The sequence below is a fragment of the Leptodactylus fuscus genome, chromosome 11 (assembly GCF_031893055.1).
Source record: "Leptodactylus fuscus isolate aLepFus1 chromosome 11, aLepFus1.hap2, whole genome shotgun sequence".
Classification (NCBI taxonomy): Eukaryota; Metazoa; Chordata; class Amphibia; order Anura; family Leptodactylidae; genus Leptodactylus; species Leptodactylus fuscus.
In genome coordinates, this window is record NC_134275.1 from 84987032 (window position 1) to 85007858 (window position 20827).

The window sequence follows — 20827 nt, forward strand, 5'->3', positions numbered from 1 at the left end:
CAGATAGTACTGCCTCCTTGTCTCTTGCTTTAGTACATATAGATACAGATAGTACTGCTTCCCTGTCTCTTACTGTAGATGATATAGATATAGATAGTGCTGCTTCCCTGTCTCTTGCTGTAGATGATATAGACACAGATAGTACTGCTTCCCTGTCTCTTGCTGTAGATGATATAGAAACAGATAGTACTGCTTCCCTGTCTCTTTCTGTAGTACATATAGACACAGATAGTACTGCTTCCCTTTCTCTTGCTGTAGATGATATAGACACAGATAGCACTGCTTCCCTGTCTCTTGCTGTAGATGATATAGATACAGATAGTACTGCCTCCCTGTCTCTTGTTGTAGATGATATAGATACAGATAGTACTGCCTCCTTGTCTCTTTCTGTAGTACATATAGACACAGATAGTACTGCTTCCCTTTCTCTTGCTGTAGATGATATAGACACAGATAGTACTGCTTCCCTGTCTCTTTCTGTAGATGATATATATACAGATAGTACTGCTTCCCTGTCTCTTTCTGTAGATGATATAGACACAGATAGTACTGCTTCCCTGTCTCTTGCAGTAGATTATATAGACACAGATAGTACTGCCTTCCTGTCTCTTACTGTAGATGATATAGACACAGATAGTACTGCTTCCCTGTCTCTTTCTGTAGATGATATAGATACAGATAGTACTGCTTCCCTGTCTCTTTCTGTAGATGATATAGACACAGATAGTACTGCTTCCCTGTCTCTTGCAGTAGATTATATAGACACAGATAGTACTGCCTTCCTGTCTCTTACTGTAGATGATATAGACACAGATAGTACTGCTTCCCTGTCTCTTTCTGTAGATGATATAGATACAGATAGTACTGCTTCCCTGTCTCTTTCTGTAGATGATATAGACACAGATAGTACTGCTTCCCTGTCTCTTGCAGTAGATTATATAGATACAGATAGTACTGCCTCCTTTTCTCTTGCTGTAGATGATATAGACACAGATAGTACTGCTTCCCTGTCTCCTACTGTATAATGTAGTCACACATAATCTTGTTATTTTGCTCCTGTAACCTGTACAACCGGCCAATGTTTTATACTTTTGCTTCATTCCAAGAATAACATATCAGATCACTACACAATGGGGGAAATTTCCTGAACTAAATCTGCCATTTGTGCCAAAATAAACCTATTATGCACGTTATTTATTATGTGTTGTGGACCCTTTTTCCAATCTGCTCGACAAGGCGTAGCTTAGAGGAACAAAGCGTGGCTTAGAGGGACAGAGGCGTGGCTTAGAGGAACAAAGCGTGGCTTAGAGGGACAGAGGCGTGGCTTAGAGGGACAAAGGCGTGGCTTAGAGGGACAAAGGCATGGCTTAGAGGGACAGAGGCGTGGCTTAGAGGGACAGAGGCGTGGTTTAGAGGGACAAAGGCATGGCTTAGTGGGACAGAGCCGTGGCTTACGTGGCTTAAGGGGGACAAGATGTGGCTTAAAATGCGCCAATGTGTCAAAATTCAGCAACAGTAAAGGGGTTCATACTTCTCCCCAGTTTGTGTGCAGTATTTTAGCTCAATGTAGCTGAACTGCAATACCAGGCACAACCTTGTGGACATATGTGGCGCTGTTTCTGGAACAATGTATCCATGTTTTACTAATCCTGCAGAGTGGTTGTATATTCACCTCTAATGTAAAGCCAGAAATTCTGCAGATCACAGAGTAATGTGCACGGCCGTCTGGATTATTAGACAAGTGATAACAAAGAGAAGAGTGACGGCTACAAAAACTATAAAAAATAATTCTGTAATAAACGGCTTAGGGTAATCTAATTGTAATTTACTGCTATTAAACGGAGTCACACAGTTTATACGGCGATGACAGGGCTCAGGGTTTGCTTCTCATAAACAAAAATTGTTCCTCCGGGGACAATCTGCAGCTGCCGTAGCCAATGGATCCTTCCGATGTGCCATAGATGTGGCCCCTGGACGGGGACAGAAGAGCCCTGGTTTGTTCCATCCCCTTGTTCTTGGATGGAGAGAATGTCATTGTTAGCAAAAGTAATGGGTGCAATGTTTGATCCAGAGGTGATGGCGGTCTGATTCTGGGCACCCTCGCCAATCAGCTGATTGCATGTCCTCTTTATTGTCTACCATGCACAGCTCCATACATTATGTAGTGGCTGCGCCCAAGACACCGACACTGCAACCAAGTAGCAATGAGGTGCGATACCAGAGGCAGCCACTACAAAATGTACGGCGCTGTGCCTGGTAATGAAGGGCATTGGTATCATAGTTGTCAATAGTCTCAAATTTGCCAGGATTGTCCTGAATTTTAAGTGACTTGTCCCTTCCTGAATAGAGGTGGGAGAGTTGCAGGGTCAGGACTCAAATTTCCTGATTTTTACCAACAGAAATGTGATATGTATTCTGTATTAGAGTTCTTCTGTAACTGTTTTATTATAGTTATCCATCTATAACGTTACATAAGAGTTTCTATTGATTGTATCAATCATTTACTACGGATGTTGCTTTAAGCCGGGTTCCCCTTTATTACAGATCTTCTGTCCTAGCCAAGAAGGAAGCATCAGGAGCCCCGTGATATGGCTCAGCACATGGGAATCCCGCAGACCTCGCTGCGCCCGGGGCCGGTGCATCGCTGTCATGTGTGAACGAGGTGTCTCATTACCCACTACATAGCTCAGCACTATAAACAACAGCTGAGGGCTATCTATAGGCGCCGACCACTGCAGATACACTGTATACTACAGGGGGTTCTGGGTTATAGGACCCCTGTTCTGCAGGTCCAATGTAACAGGGAAAGGGCCGCTATTGAGGGGGTACAGTCAGGGCCTTATCTACATGCAGGTTACCTCCAGTGGCATAGAGGGGGCGACACTGAGGGCATTTGCACCAGATGAGGCCACTGATCCCTCTCCAGTGACCCTGTGGCCGCTAATTGGACTAAATGGGCTGCAGCAATTCTTAGATAACCCCTTTAAGCTGAGGACTGAAGCTGGGTATATGTCAGTTACTGCGCATGCGCCGGGGTCTCAGCGACTTGGCCAGGCTGCTTCAGTGCAGAGTGCAGGAATAATCAAACATAATTAACTTCGGAGGGCAGCACCATTTTGATTTTCGCCTCAGGCAGCAGAAAAGCTAGATTCAGCCCTGGATGCAGCTGCACCTAAACCCAGGAGCCTTCGCCTTGTTTTTTTCCAATATAAGGAGCCCCATACCATATAGGATAGATTACCAAGAAGATCTGATGTAAGGCGCAGGGTTGGCTAGCAGCGGTCTGCATATTAGCCCTTCTAACAAAAATGTGGCCAAACCTGTTTTTTTTCACAATGACGTTCTATGTGACATGCGGGCCACTGATTTTTGTGTGATTTTTAATGCAATCTGAAATCCCCTTGTGACAGCCTGGAGTGTGATGTATAAAAGCTTCCATGGTATACAGACGAGGACATCGAGGGGGTTAATCCAGTCTGACTTCTCGCCTCTTGCCAGGCTACGGATTTCACAATGTTAAAGGTCATCGGCCGCCTCCACCATGGACGCAGACAGCGCGTCGGCTGATCTAATGCACACTCTGAATTCCCACTATGTCTGCCTTCTCTACACAAACACTTGCAGTGACTAAAAAGATGATCAGCGTGGTTTACAGACTCGTAGAAAGTCTATAATTTATATACCGCCAGTCCTGCCCCTCCCTGCCCCGCCAAAACACAACAGTCAGAGCACAAGGGGCGCAGATCTCACCCACTACTGTACCTTTATTGAGCGCACAGAATCCCATGAGCAAAACTACATATGACTATGATGTTCCCCTATACACATGAATGCTCAGCTCGGCCAGGTGTGCAGGTGTCTCGATAAGGAGAGGGGCCAAAGATGCTACAAGATCCCTCTAGGGCAGGGGTAGGGAACCTTCGGCTCTCCAGTTGTTGCAAAACTACAACTCCCAGCATGCATACTTGTAAAACTACAACTCCCAGCATGCATACTTGTAAAACTACAACTCCCAGCATGCATACTGGCTCTGCTGTTCTTGGCACTTCCATGGAAGTGAGTGGAGCATGCTGGGAGTTGTAGTTTCACAGCAGCTGGCGAGCCGAAGGTTCCCTACCCCTGCTCTAGGGACATGAATGGGGAATACATCTCTGGGGTTCTCTTATATGGGGGATTTTCCAGACTTTGATATTGAGGACCTATCCTTAGAATACGGCATCACATTGGTGGGAGTCTGACACCAGGCACCGCCACCGATCGGCCGATCTCAGACAGACTTGAGGATGATGAGATCAGCGGGGGCCGGATCATCCCTTCCAGGACTCCTCCCCCAAAGAGCAAAGTAAATATTGATTGGATTACATTTCTCCTTTCTTCATTGACAAAAACATACAATTAACTCTTCTATCTCTGGAAGCTTTAGTACCGTGCAGAACTTTTACACATTATGGCGGATGTAAATAATTTACAATGTAATAAAATCCACCGCAAAGCTGAACCTGTTCACACTCTGCTGTGTAAACAAGACATCATAGTAGGCAATAAAACCTAATAAATATGTAATGTAACGTAACATAAACATATAAGACATATATACAAGCATATAAAACAGCGGACGGGTCAGACAGCGCCCCCTTGTGGTAGACAAACATCTCCTGGGCCAGTCCGTGAACAAGGAGAACGAGCGGAGTTATAAGTTATAGCAGAGACCTGTTGTAGATGATGAAAGTGAATTGGATTTACAGTTGGGGGGGGAAGGGTTGCCCGTGTCAAATGTTCGCCTTGGGGCTCCACCATTCCTAGTTACGCCATCATATGTAGGTGTCTTCTGGTGTTAGAGCCCGGGCTCCCTGGAAGATCCTCTGCAGCCCTGGTGCAAGTCTGACAATGTACAGTAGTAATATTGGGTCACCATATGGCGGTATTATCTTATATAGGTAACATAACAATGCCTGCCTGAGGGGATTCATCTTCTTGTAGCCCAGGGCTCCAGTTTTTCTACACGATGGTTCCGCGTGGTTGCAGATTTAGGAAGGGGCTGATGCTACATCTGTACGGCGTCTGTATGTTCTTCCTAAGCAGTGACTTCTTATTCCGTTGGCCCCGTGTCTGTATTTAGATCCTGAGCCCCACTTGGAACGATTTGTGTACAACGCTACAGAGAATGCTGGCACTATAGAAACAACAAGACATGGCTAAGGGCCAGCAAACCAACCTGCTAAATAGATCTGCTTATGAAATCTCGGCTTTGGCCATTGCCTAATATTGTTGCAGTTGTTTATCGGGATCCTCTGCTGCTGCGGGCAAGGCTCTGAGGTCTAGTCTACATTCATTCACGAGAAGATAAGAGATAAGATAAGATAATCCTTTAATAGGTGGAAGGTGGAGAGATGAGAACTCCTTATCAAGGGCTATAGGGTGACCCCTACAGGGGAGATGCAGTAGTACATGGAGTCCATCTAAAGTAATACTCAAAAGTGAAAATCCCTTTAAGTTAAAGGGGTGCTCCCTGCATGGCACCTCCATTCTAAAAGGAGCGATTGGCTGATTGAGTTGGGTTGGAAAATCCTCGTGATCGGCTCAGATCCCCCTACAGGGGAAATGTAGTATTACATGATGGCCATCTAAGTGATTGCACTATGTGGCCCCTCCGTCAGAGCAGATTGACTTGTGGGGCCCATCCAATGAAGGATTTCTTGTAATTGCCCCATAGATGAGGCCGTGTATCCAGCCAGCCCCATAGACTTCCTCCATATGATCTAATGGTGTGGTCCTATAATAACTTTTTGGGTCTGATCTTATATTTGCTTGTAGGGTTTCCTCTTTCTGATATAAATAAATGCCCTTTCTACACTTCTGCTTTCAGTCCTGCTCAGTATTTTGGCTCTTCTAACCACCGGGAACCTATAAGAAGATAAAGGAACCTGCATAAATATTAGGCCAGAGGACAAGTGCTAAGAAATGAATAGCAATGGCCCATCCTAAGGACAGGTCGTCATTAGCAAATCGGGGAGGGTCCAACACCCCCCAGCGATCAGCTGTAACACATTGGTGAGACAAGTGCAAACATTTCATAAACGGGTCCTCCGCTTCACCACCACTTAGACCCAACTGACCTGCCCAAATTATAATGCCCCACTGTATAATGCCAATACAATATAACTGCCTCTGAGTGGCCCATCACACAGTCAAATGCCCCTGCAATGGCCCCATATAATGGCTCATCAGACATTATCCTGTCCCTCCCCCCAGTAACCATCAGACATTAACCTGTCCCTCCCAAGTGTCCCTACAGTTGCACCTACAGTATAATGCCCCCCCCCCCCCCCCCCCACACACACACACACTACTTTCCAGGACCCCGAGGGCAGAGACAGGGGCCGAATGGTGGAGTAGGAGGCAGACTGCTCTCGGCTTCACTCATCTCTACCACTCATCTGTATTCTGAAGACGTGGTTGAATTGGAGTCAGGGTAGACCGAACTTGGGACACCAGGAAGATTGTCCTGTTGTCCCAAGTTGGCCCCCGTTACCAGAGGGCCCAATGCAAGTACACAGCCGTGTTTAAAGCTACCCTGGCTATAGAGGGCAGCCTGCGGCACCAGATGATATACAATGACATGGCTTGTTAGATGGGTCAACACCTTTCTCATCCATAGACTCGCAGACAAGACTTGGAACTTTCATACAATGACCCCGCCATGAAGATTCCAGATAGAAGGGATTGGTCAATCATGAATCAATCATTCAGTGTGGAACAAAGTCATGTACTATTTCTGGCCGTCCGACAAAATTCCAGCACTAGGTGTTGCTTATTATGTTAGAGGCTGGAATGGCCCTTTAATGCCTCCCTTAAGAGGGTAAGTGGCGGTCAGGTGCTGACAATACAACGCCCTGGACAATACAATGTGATCAACTTGATAAACATGGCGGTGCATTCTTCTGGTGCAGTCAGACATGTCAGGGAGGAAAGACATCAGCAATGATCTTATCAAAGCAATCGCTGCAGCCGATCAGTGTGGGCAGGGTTATAGGGCAAAGTCCATCGTTCTACAAAGAGAAAGTCCCTGCAAATTCATTGCTAATTCTGAGACCTTCCAAGAACCAGAATATTCTTTTATAACCTCTTGATAAGTAAAACCAAAGATTTTGCAGAGGATGGACTTTGTTTTTCTCATCTATTTGCGGGTTGAAAATGAAAGTCTGAATATTTAATTTTTCAGGAGAAATGAAAGAGGAACCATAAATGCCGACAATAAATCTGCGGGTGATACGGTATCAGCCTAAAGAGGAAATGCGGGATCTGCAAGGCTGGGGGTGCAGGGGAGGGCGTCCTTAATACTTGTCCCCCAGAGAGGACTGACGGGTCTCTAGGACAGGGATCAGCGACCTGAAACTACAACTCCCAGCATGCTCCCTTCAGCAACAAGGACAGCAGAGCAAGGATGCATGATGGGAGTTGTAGTCTGACTACAGCTGGAGGGCCGCAGGTCTCTGACCCTTGATATCTGTAGTCTGCTGCTATAGACAGACGTCCACAATTTATATTTCTCTTCCCAAACCCTGGAGACTCCTGGGAAAGCTGGATGAGTTGACATGTCTGCAGACTTCATTGTATTTGATGCCTGCTATGTGTGAGCTTTCCATATGTCCCGAAGTCCTCTATATACAGGAGATGCCTGTTCTTCCAGGCCTGCAGCCAGCACTCTCTCATGCACAGCTGTTCTGCCGGGTGTTGTACGCTGTTAGTTTCTTCAGCCCGTCACTGGATATTAATGTTAATGACTGGTGACCACGTACCCTAGGAGTGTACAGCTGCGCTCCCCGTCCTCGTCATTGGGCTGAGTTATGGACTCTATGGTGGTGCCGACAAGTCATTACAGCGGTCGCTCATCTTAAATTGTCTTATTCATCATTGCTTTGGAACTAGAACGTTCATTCAGTTACTATGTGATGAAGAATTACATGTGGGAGCGGATAATACTGGGTAATGAATGGCGAGGCCGATGTTATACTGGAAGAACTGGATGCAAGCCCAAAATATGGGTGTATACATGAGAAATCCCTCGGCGTACACCCAGCTGGTGCAGAACTACCAGCATTTACAGACCAAGTCATCAGACACTTACAAATGTGGTGCTCCATTTTTTTGCATCCACTTGGAGGAGTGTTGGAGCTTCTTGTCGGCTCACCAAGCACCGCTCTGTACACTGTCTACGGTATACTGGGCCTGGTATTGGTTTTACAGCTCATCGCCATTCATTTGCCTAGGACTAATTTACGAAGGCCATCTTGCAGGGGACATAATACTTTTATTTTTTTTATGTAGATTGTGAGCCCCACATAGAGCTCACAATGTACATTTTTCCCTATCAGTATGTCTTTGGAATATGGGATGGAAATCCATGCAAACACGGGGAGGACATACAAACTCCTTGCAGATGGTTTCTTTGCCCTTGGCGGGATTTGAACACCAGGACTCCAGCACTGCAAGGCTACAGTGCTAACCACTGAGCCACCGTGTGGCCCCCCGCCGGGGACATAATACTGTGGAGGTTAATTGAGGGGGACATTTTACTGTAGGGGCCTCAATGAGGGGGCATTATATTGGGATAGTCACAATGGAGGGCATTATATTGGAATGGTCATAATGGGGGGCATTATATTGGAATGGTCATAATGGGGGGCATTATATTGGGATGGTCATAATGGGGGGCATTATATTGGGATGGTCACAATGGGGGGGCATTATACTATAGGGGTTACAAGAGGATATTATACTGTGTGGGGACCACATGGAGCATGATGGGCCACTAAATGGGCATTGTACTGTATGGGGGAATGGTTGGGAATGGGCAGAGGCTATGTGGGCATGGTGATAGGGACATCAATGGATCCCTCCGTATGTTGTAGAGGTCCTAATTAGAGATTAGATCACAGGCCTGCAGAAGACACACGCACACAGCTGATGGTGTACCAAGTGAATTCTAATTTTATTGTAAGAAAAAGGTAGTTTAAATACATTACAGACAAAGAGCTGGCTTGGTTATTCTAATTAGTATAACATGATTGGTCATAGAGATATAAGATAAGCCTGGCACATGACTATTGGCTGAGGCCTGATATAATCTGCATCTCATTATAATTTTCCAAACTGGGATGGACTTTCCCATGAAACAAAGAAGGATTCAAAATACTTATGTGTGAGCTAACATCCCAGACTGTCTATATGTATATATCATGGCAAAAGAGATAAGATGACATGTTCCAACTTAATTAACAATAAGCTACATAGATTCTGTCTCTACACACTCTAAGTGACCTTCATATACCATAAAATATGACAAAGTGCCCAGATACCATAAGATTAATACTTTTGTTGGTTATGTGTCCATACATCATGTAAAGGAGATAAGAGATATACAAAGTCAGCTGCATCTTCTCAAAATGAGGCCCTTGAGAGATAATGATTAGCAACCTCTGCATTAACGTTCATTATCACATTCCTTAAAGTCTAACAAAGGGCCTCCTTGACTTAAGCAGAAAAATACATACTTATACAGTTTATATGTGAAAGAGTACAAGATGGCTGCCAAAATACAAGATTAGAGGATTTGACTCTCACAATGGGAAGGCCCAGAGATCCCAATACCTAAATTTGCCGTAAAGCACTAACAGATTTTGTCCCTCTTTCCGTTGTTTGAAAGTTGTCGGTAAAGGCTTGTTGACCAGGACGGCAACTACAATCTATAGATAGATAGATACATATAGTATATAATGTATAGGTTTAATGGTCTATATTGTGCTGGTTGATTCCCATTGGCTCGCCAGTATTCTGCTTCTGATCATCTTATAGATACATTTCTGTACAGACGGACTTGCACTCCCTGCCATTGAAGCCATATCACCTTATGATGACAAACTCAACTCTTCTATATCTGTATCTGTCGTACAATCTTGCATATATCTATGAATCATCATGTACATGGCTTGCACACAACTACGCCTTCCTCTACGTCTGATTCTCGCTCTGCTATTCCTCCTCTGTACGGGTGAAACCACTGTCACTATAAGATGTGTCTAAGGAGCAGATGGTGATACAAGGCTGAACTTTCAGGAAACTGTAGGGCCTTGTGTCAGCCAATCGCAGGGCGCGGCGTTCAGGCACTGACTACTGCTGGCGGCGACACTTGCACATTGTGAAGTGTGCAGAATGGATGTGCAGGGTCGACTGGATATTTCCAATCGAGACCCCCAGGATGTGTATGAGCTGATACACCGGCTGGGTAGTGGGAGCTATGGGGAGGTTTATAAGGTAGGTGATGGGCTCTGTATGTAAGTTATCACCGTCCGTAGGCAAAGTTTTCTTAAGTTTTGCAAACCTCAGGTCATGCTGAGAGTTGTAGTTTCACTTTGACCACCGGTCTATACCATAATTTAGTATATTGTGTGTATTCTGCACCCTCTGGTCTTATTATGCATGCCTAGACTGATGCACAGTACTACTTCTCTCTGTAGGGGGCCCACATTTTTGGGGGTGACTTGTCCTAGATATTATATTAGTACTATATGCTAAAAGAAATTACATTGTATGCTAAAGTCGGCCATAACCTTATAAATGATACATGATTTATACTGAGTGTACATGAATGTGTCTGGAAGTTCTGCAGGGGAGATATAAAGATACGGCAGTGATCATGGGCGCAGATACAGCCGTGCACTTCCTGTCAATAAGCTCATTGAAGAACATAACAGACACTCTCTGGCTGATAACAGGGAGCAATAGATTGTAATCAGTTGCAAACTGGAGGGAGAATGGACTTGAGATTTTTTTGTCCCTTTTACAAGATGTGTATCTTTCCCCTTAAGGGTTATCTCTTGTCTCTCTGGTCAGCAGACGTGACTGTTTCCAAGTCTCCATAGACTGTAATGGAAAATTACCTTATACGAGCGGTCACTTCTCCATTGGGAACAATGATCACCCCCCTGGTTTTTTGATTAATGAGAATCAGCGGCCTATGGTGACAAATGGATGCCCACAGTGAAATGACAACGTTTGCCTAATCCTTGTGCAATCTTATTATTTGCATAAACCTTAATCACTCTTATATGACTCAAATTCTTGTAAACATTGTAAGTGGTTGACAGCCCTTCTCTCATAGGGACACATTGCGGTCGTGTGCGAGCTGTGATAATGCTGTAACTTGTGGCTCCCCAGTGTCACAGCTCAAGCCATGTGGCAAGTGTAGAGCAGATCCCATGGAAGTGACTGTCAGAAAACGCAAAATTATTCAGGGGCTACATTGTACAAGGGGGTGTATAGTATAAAAACGTACAATGGTGTATGAACTTTACAAGAGATGTACAAAGTTTACAAAGAGGTGTATGAACTGTACAAGGGGATATAGAAAGTTTACAAAGAGGTGTATGAACTATACAAAGGAATGTACAAAGTTTACAAAGAGGTGTATGAACTATACAAAGCAATGTACAAAGTTTACAAAGAGGTGTATGAACTATACAAGGGGATATAGAAAGTTTACAAAGAGGTGTATGAACTTTACAAGCGGATGTACCAAGTTTACAACGAAGTACATCAATTTGCAAGGTGTACGGCCTTAACCAAAATCTAGGCCACCAAGGGAGTGCATGAATTTTACAACTTTACAAAGCATGTAAGAGCTTTACAAAAGAGCTGCGCAGTTTACAAGGAGTTTGCAATTCACATGAAGGTATATGAACTTTACAAGGGGTTTAATGAGGCTTATAAGGAGGTGTATAATATTATAAGTGACTGTTCTTTACAAGGGGATGTACACTATAACATTTACAACTGGTTCGATCCGTGCAAGGTGGTGTATGAACTTAAGAAGTCTAGATTACCAAGGGGGTGCATATATTTTACAAGGGCTTAGAAATTTACAAAGCGTGTAAGAGCTTTACAAAGTGGTATAGGAAGTTTAGAAGGAGGTGTAAAATCATGGGCGCAAAATAACGCGGCGTATATTGAAATGAATGGGAGCATTTTGAGCGCGTCATCTGCTGGCATGTGTATACGTGCCAGATCATGCGCAACGTTACATTATGTGAACGCACCCAAAGGGTATAAAAACTCTACAAGGGGGTATGGGAATGAGGTGTATACACTTTTAAGGGGTCTGTACTTTACAAGGTGGGTATGAACTTTACATGAGGATGCAGGATGTTTATAAGGAGGTGTATAGATTTACAATGGGCCTTTACTTTAACCCCTTCCTGACATCCGCTGCACTAGTACAGTGGATGCCAGGTGTTTAAAGAGGGTGGCCACTCGGGAGTTGGGCAGCTGCCATAGACACTGGGTCTCTGCTGTTTTATACAGCAGACACCCGGTGCAAATGCCCTTGATCAGTGTCCACACTGATCACGGGCATTAACCCCTCTGGCACCTCGAACCGAGGCAAAATTTTACTGGTGGCGTATGGGCACCGCCATTTTGCCAGGCATTGCCAGCACCCGGACCAAGCTCCAGGGACGGCGTCCTGGCGCTATAACACCCGGGAATTTTGTGAATGCTCCCAGGACTGTCCTTCATTGACTTCTATTGTAGGATAATCTATGTATTCTGCAATCATAATTAATGGCGCCATCATGAAGAACAATTTGTCCCGCAAACATTAAGACCTCATATGGCTCTGAGAGCGGAAAAATAAAAAAGTTATGGGGTTTGGAAGGTGGGGAGTCAAAAACGAAAATTTCTACGGCGGGAAGGGGTTACAAGGGATTATGAACTTTACAGAGGGTGTAAGAACTTTACAGGGGGGTTTGTGACGTTAACAAGGAGGTCTATGAATTTACTAAGGGGTTTATAAACATTTCAAGGGATTCATTTTCCAATGAATTTATGGCAACATTTTGATTTGGTGTCCCAGCAGTTCCTGCCATTCCCCCATTTCAAGAAAAGCCAAATAAAATTGTACCTGGATAAAAAAAAATTGTGCAAAACCCTGAAGATCTGCCCCCCCCCCCCATTATCTGTTTGGATTTTCTGGGTTTTTTTTGTATATATTCACCTCTGTTGTCAGTATTTGCCACATAGGACTGTTTATGCTTTATATCTACTTTTCTTTTCAGCTATTGATTGAGTCCCAGTTAAAGGGTCGGTTAAAGGGGTGGTCTAAAGTTTGACACTTTCCTAATTTTTTTTAGACTTTTCTATGGGCATCTGGTCATCTACCACATCAGATAGTCTGGTTTATGCCAGAAATGCACTGTGTATGTATTGGGTTATTGATTGCAGCTAGGGCTGGGACTTGTGGTTCCACCTCAGCGGCAGATCTTAGGGTGTGACATTTTTGTACAATGGCTCGGCTTAGCATCCTTTTCTCATGCTGTTATCTCATGCACAATCTGTCCACCACATGTCAGGAAGAGCTGAGTGACACGGACTGACCGTGCTGATGTCACCGCCAGCTCAGGACACCAAGCTGTATTAGTTATGTTGCAATATTTAGGCCACCTGCTGACTGATAGTCTTGCTTTCCCCGGGCCATTCTGTGTTTTGTGGCTTCCTGTTCTTCTGCATGACACAGGTGCACACAGCAGCATCCTCTGGGCTTCCTGTAAGACACTCGCTGCACTCGGCCGCTCTTTCTCATGGTAACTACTTCAGCGCTGGAGGGGGTCATACAAGGCCCAGACCTACACAGGTTTTGCATTTCATGAAGGCCTCCGGCCCAGAGGGTATCTGCCTTCAAATGTACATCTTATTTCCAAAAATAGTGACATTTTTTTTCTTTGCAGCAGTCGCTTCACTTACATCACAGACAGGATAACAATAGAAGATAACGCCTCTGTAGTTAACACCATTGCGCCATCATTACATCACTACTGACAGTAGATGATGTCACAGCTTATCTAGTAAATTCTCCCATAGACCTCATTGAGTCGACCCCAGACTGTTGCTGGGTATGAAGCGACTGTGCTGTAAAGCAGATCACTAAATGCTGTTACTGGAGCGGAGAAGAAGTTCAGACAAGATGGCTGCCCCCATAATCATGTATAGGAAATAAATAAAAAAATCAGTGATTCGTCAACACTGAGATCTGATCACTAGGGGTCCGACCACTGGGCTCCCAAATTTCCTGTGCAAATTGGTGATGCACCTGGATAACCAATGCTCCATCCACTTCTATGACAAACCCTAGTACTTATCTCCATCAATCCCATAGAGATGGAAGCTGGATTCTCACACTGTGACTTGGCGCCATACTGTGGTATAGGGAGAGGTAAAGCCGCGCACCGGCAGCTGAGGGTCGTCGGGACCCTTGGAAAGGTGTGGTGGAATCGGGGAGCCACGGGTATGGAAAGGGAGTAGTCACCCACAGCAGCACCGTAGGGTGGACGAAGAGACGATGCTCAATTTAATGGACTTGGTAAATTATATATATGTAATTATATTATTATTCTAATTAGATGAATTCTATTCTATATACTTATGTAGAAATGTAACAAAACTTTTATGGTTCTTAAAATGTCTTTAAGTTTCTGGGGGTTGAAAGTGAAGTTCATGATATAAATGTCAAACAAGTGTCAAAAAATATCATAGCTGGAGTGGTCTCAGTAAGTGTGAAGATATTGGGCGTTAAGGAGGAGGTGCGAGCATGGAGGAGCTAGATCAGCTCAATGGTCAGATACAGGTCCACAGGATAAGCCATCACAGTGTGATCTGTGTGGGATCTGACACCTGCGCTCCTGCACGGATCATGTTCTTGCATCCCCTTTGGGTGTCAGAAATTATAGCAGCGGTCGGGGAGATGCGATGCCCATTGTGATCTATGAAGAGAATATATGATGATGTAAGAAGAAGACGATCTCCAGGGGAAGGATCCTCAATGATAAGAGATCGCCGGTGATCAGCTGTAATTCATGGAGGATCTGTGTTTTATTTCCATACAGCGCCCCCATTGGGGGACATTAGGTATTTCACCATGTCCTTTGATTCCAATACTTGAGTACTGGGGATCTCCGGACAGCCCACTGCACAAGGAACGGGGGACTCGGGAGCCTGTTCTAGTGATCGATGGGGGTCCCAGACATCATACATTTTTACATATCTGTGACTTAGCTTATAAATGTGGTTTTTCGGTAGTCCACATCCAAGGATTACACGGAATGCCTCTTGACTTTGCCGGCGGCCGGCCGGCATCACAGGTGCTTCCATTCATTTCTATGGGTGCATGCTGTTCGGATCGGCTGATCCGAACAGTGTTCGCTCATCTCTACTCTTGATAGCAATGAATGCTGTGTAATGCTTATTTCCACCTGTGGGGGCACTGCAGGGGAGCTGACTACTGAATTCCTCTGCAGATCTAGTATCAGTCCTGCTCTATGATCATCTTATTTTCGGGGAACCCTTTTAACAAATAGAAATTTCCATTGCAGTCACCGCCTTTCAGGTCCTTAAGCTCTACCCTCATAAACTACCGTCCCATTGAAACGTTTCGTCCCGTTCAGTGATGTCCAGTTTTTGCTAATTGTTGTATTTTTAATGATTATTGTTGGTTCCTTTTTTCTAAAAATACAGAAACTATTTGCATTTCATCTACTGATGTGATATTACTAGAGTCACAAGTGACCGCTTTAGATTTAGAAGCAGGACCCTAATAGGATCGGTTTTGGGGACAGATCATATTCTAATTTGTAGGGATTGATTCGGCAAAGTGAGGACAGCAGACAACAGAAAGGTCATGTCAGGTCACGCGGCATCCATAGAAATCACTGAAAGCAATGGTCTAGGGCTGCACAGTGACTTTGGTCTCCATGCACCTCCATCACTATTGCAACCCCTGAAGGACCAATGACTTTGACCTCTAGTTGCTGAAGGAGTCAAACATTACTTGACTTTTTTGTGATGGTCGTGGAATTCTTGGGGTCGTAGTGCGAGTCCGTGCACTAAGATTAGTGATCGAGCCGCAGGGCAAACCAGCAATCTCTGGCATGACCAAATCACCATTGGATTTCCATTTTCACAACACTTATCCTTTCTTCCCTTTATATTTGTGTGACCCTTGTTCCATTCAGTTCTATGAGAATGACGGCGCCCTGTACTCAGTTATCTGTGAAAGTCCCATAGAAGTCAATGGAGCGCACACAATAGTGCTTCATCCTGACAAGGAACTTAGGGATTTCTATTCTCATTATCGCTGGGGGTCCCAGTAGTCAAACACCCAACAGAAGGGCTGTGGAGTCAGAGTCGGGAAAAAAGTCACCAACTCCTGCATCAAAGTAAAATGATGATGATTATTATTATATCCATAGTGCAATGGACATTCCCCATGACCTGACAACATGTCCGTCTCCTGTGCTGGAAGGGTGAAGGCCAACCAGATCTAATCTGATCTAGTTTATGGCCATATTTGAGGATCACTATGATCTGTAGCCCATGGGCCAATGGAGGGGACGGCACCTAAACATATAATATTACTATAAGAGTTTACAGGTCTCGGAGATCCTGAGCTTAGACCTCTTGGGTTGTATAAAACAAGTGGTCTGACGTCTGACTTTGGCTAGTGTTAACTTTCTTGTAATATTGAGACTTTTTGCACATTATTGCATGACGTAATTCAATGTTACTACAACAGGGCGACTCTGTGCAATACTTTCCATGGAACCCAAGAGAGACTCCCTCCTACATTAGGGGTTCCCCTGTCGCAGTGTATAGATAGTTGTGGTGTCTCTTGTTCCACGTTGTCATCTTTATACTCTGCAGATGACATTTAGGCCTTGCTTTTATTCTACAATTGATAGCGGTGTGCTCATTTGTCGATCACACCCTGAGATAATGTAGCAATACTCACATATCACCGGCTCTATCACTATTGCACTATTATGCATATTAGGAGTCAACTGAAGCTCCAGGACCCCAATGCTGAATCTGGGACCTTTACCAGAATCTGTCACCTTGACCTGCTAAATGCAGATAGACCCGGTCCAGGCCTGAGACTCAACGCCTTGGACAACTCACACCGGCCAGCTGCTCTCTCTTAGATCAGTTCTGATGAAGGTCCAACCACCGAAACGTTAGAAGAATTATTGATCTACTGCTCTTCTTGTATGCCGATTTTCCTATGTCCATGGCACAACGATTGTAAAAACGAACTTGTACAGTCTGACCTTGGGGTGAATTTGCTCCATGTCCACTTCTGGGAGGATTTCTTAAATGTTTCCCATTTGTGAATAATTTTTCCCACTGTAGAATAATGGACTTCAAATAGTTTGTAAATGTCCTTCTTACTCCTCGTAGGTTCATGGGCAGCAACAGTCTCTTCTCTAAAATCGTTTCTGATATCTTTCCTCCTTAGCATTTTGTTAAACACTGAAAGCTCCAAACCAGTCAAAACCACTGAGGTCATACAGGGAGTGACACTGTGATTTTCTTATGTATTTTTTACTTATTGTATATATAAATTAAATCTTTACTTACATATATGCAATAATATATATATATATATATATATATATATATATATATATATATATCAACAATTTCCAAGAATTTAATTTTTCATAAATTTATCTGAGCCTACACAGCAGCAGAAAACCGCAGTGTAATGACAAAGTGTTATACCCCAGGGCTAGGGTGATATGCTGGTTCTGGTGACAGTAACCTATCTATCTGCAGGGCTGGGGTGATATGCTGGGTCTGGTGACAGTAACCTATCTATCTGCAGGGCTGGGGTGATATGCTGGTTCTGGTGACAGTAACCTATCTATCTGCAGGGCTGGGTGATATGCTGGTTCTGGTGACAGTAACCTATCTATCTGCAGGGCTGGGGTGATATGCTGGTTCTGGTGACAGTAACCTATCTATCTGCAGGGCTGGGGTGATATGCTGGGTCTGGTGACAGTAACCTATCTATCTGCAGGGCTGGGGTGATATGCTGGGTCTGGTGACAGTAACCTATCTATCTGCAGGGCTGGGGTGATATGCTGGTTCTGGTGACAGTAACCTATCTATCTGCAGGGCTGGGTGATATGCTGGTTCTGGTGACAGTAACCTATCTATCTGCAGGGCTGGGGTGATATGCTGGTTCTGGTGACAGTAACCTATCTATCTGCAGGGCTGGGGTGATATGCTGGGTCTGGTGACAGTAACCTATCTACCTGCAGGGCTGGGGTGATATGCTGGGTCTGGTGACAGTAACCTATCTATCTGCAGGGCTGGGTGATATGCTGGTTCTGGTGACAGTAACCTATCTATCTGCAGGGCTGGGGTGATATGCTGGTTCTGGTGACAGTAACCTATCTATCTGCAGGGCTGGGGTGATATGCTGGGTCTGGTGACAGTATCCTATCTACCTGCAGGGCTGGGGTGATATGCTGGGTCTGGTGACAGTAACCTATCTATCTGCAGGGCTGGGGTGATATGCTGGTTCTGGTGACAGTAACCTATCTATCTGCAGGGCTGGGGTGATATGCTGGGTCTGGTGATACTAACCTATCTATCTGCAGGGCTGGGGTGATATGCTGGTTCTGGTGACAGTAACCTATCTATCTGCAGGGCTGGGGTGATATGCTGGTTCTGGTGACAGTAACCTATCTATCTGCAGGGCTGGGGTGATATGCTAGGTCTGGTGACAGTAACCTATCTATCTGCAGGGCTGGGGTGATATGCTAGGTCTGGTGACAGTAACCTATCTATCTGCAGGACTGGGGTGATATGCTAGGTCTGGTGACAGTAACCTATCTATCTGCAGGACTGGGGTGATATGCTGGGTCTGGTGACAGTAACCTATCTATCTGCAGGGCTGGGGTGATATGCTGGTTCTGGTGACAGTAACCTATCTATCTGCAGGGCTGGGGTGATATGCTGGGTCTGGTGACAGTAACCTATCTATCTGCAGGGCTGGGGTGATATGCTGGTTCTGGTGACAGTAACCTATCTATCTGCAGGGCTGGGGTGATATGCTGGTTCTGGTGACAGTAACCTATCTATCTGCAGGGCTGGGGTGATATACTGGTTCTGGTGACAGTAACCTATCTATCTGCAGGGCTGGGGTGATATGCTGGGTCTGGTGACAGTAACCTATCTATCTGCACGGCTGGGGTGATATGCTGGTTCTGGTGACAGTAACCTATCTATCTGCAGGGCTGGGGTGATATGCTGGTTCTGGTGACAGTAACCTATCTATCTGCAGGGCTGGGGTGATATGCTGGTTCTGGTGACAGTAACCTATCTATCTGCAGGGCTGGGGTGATATGCTGGTTCTGGTGACAGTAACCTATCTATCTGCAGGGCTGGGGTGATATGCTGGTTCTGGTGACAGTAACCTATCTATCTGCAGGGCTGGGGTGATATGCTGGTTCTGGTGACAGTAACCTATCTATCTGCAGGGCTGGGGTGATATGCTGGGTCTGGGTCCTTACGTAATAGAGTTTGGTAATTTTTGTGACCGTGTAGTTCAGGTCTATGATGGTTTGGATAATACTTTATCGGTTTAGTGAATCTGTGATCCGTGGTTGGATGAATGTATGACATAAGAAGGTTGTAGTAGTCTTAGCCTCAGTTTTGGTCCTCATGTTTGTCCCTATGTATTACGCTGGTTCTGTATTTGGCGCTGTGCAGAGTATTGCCCCGGTGCTCAGATATTTGGACGTTCTTCGCCCCATCAGAGTATAACAGTCTTACTGATTCTTGTTCCTTTCTGCGTCTCGCATGGCCTGCACCTCTTGCACAAGCTTTCCCATACTTGTGGTTAGTTGTTGTCTTCAGTTCATGTTATAAAAATGTCACAAACAAACAACGGAAATGTCAGTAAACACGAGACTGGTTATATCTACAGTGAGGCCATCATGAGACGTCTCCTAGAGGGGCTTCTGTATCACACCAAACCTCCCAAATGCCAAAACCAACACGTCTGTGATATCTGCCACCAAGACGTTCCCTGCTGTGCCTATGAGTTCTATACATTGAGTTGAGCCTCCTTGGATCAGACTTATTTTTCCAGTACATTGGCTGGATAAGATTGAGATCTGGAAAATTTGGAGCCGAATCATTGCCTTGAACTCTGGTCATGTCCCGTATACCACTTATGGATGGTTTTTGCATTGTGGCAGGAGCATTATCCTTGATGGCACCACTGCCCGTGCGGGGACTTGGCCTGTCCAATGTTGATGTAGCTGATATGTGTCATGGTATGGACGCGTTCACCATTGCTGATTGTCTCTGTTCTTCTGGTCTGTTTCAGGACCATAGGGACACTATGCAGAGGGAGGCCACAATGGGGCTTGTTGGGTGTCCATTATTTCTGTCCTGGTGTCTCACACCGTTGGCTGGTGTGTTATGTTGGCCAACCATAGAAAAATGGGAACCATCACAAAGGTCTGAATCCCTCCTGACCTGTATATGTTTGCAGTGTGACCGGCACTGCTGGTGCTGACGGGGTTTTGCATGGGTGTAACCGTGTCTTGATATTAATAGTCTGGCGAGCTGTCAGTATATAGCTTGCGGTGTGCAGAATATTTACATCTGTGTGGTTTTCGCAGCTCGTGGCCCCGTATGTCTATACAGTCCTATGGAAAAGTTTGGGCACCCCTATTAATCTTAATCATTTTTAGTTCTAAATATTTTGGTGTTTGCAACAGCCATTTCAGTTTGATATATCTAATAACTGATGGACACAGTAATATTTCAGGATTGAAATGAGGTTTATTGTACTAACAGAAAATGCGCAATATGCATTAAACCAAAATTTGACCGGTGCAAAAATATGGGCACCTCAACAGAAAAGTGACATTAATATTTAGTAGATTCTCCTTTTGCAAAGATAACAGCCTCTAGTCGCTTC

The 20827-nt window shown here is 44.9% G+C and overlaps 1 protein-coding gene across 1 annotated transcript in view; it reads left to right on the forward strand.

Annotated features, from left to right (window-relative positions):
- The first annotated feature begins 10149 nt into the window (after nucleotides 1–10149).
- MAP4K1 (mitogen-activated protein kinase kinase kinase kinase 1) overlaps nucleotides 10150–20827 on the forward strand; it is a 50508-nt gene continuing 39830 nt past the window's right edge. The window contains exon 1 of the mRNA XM_075260299.1: nucleotides 10150–10314. Coding sequence (XP_075116400.1) covers nucleotides 10213–10314 — 102 coding nt within the window. The 5' untranslated portion in view covers nucleotides 10150–10212. The remainder of the gene's footprint in view (nucleotides 10315–20827) is intronic.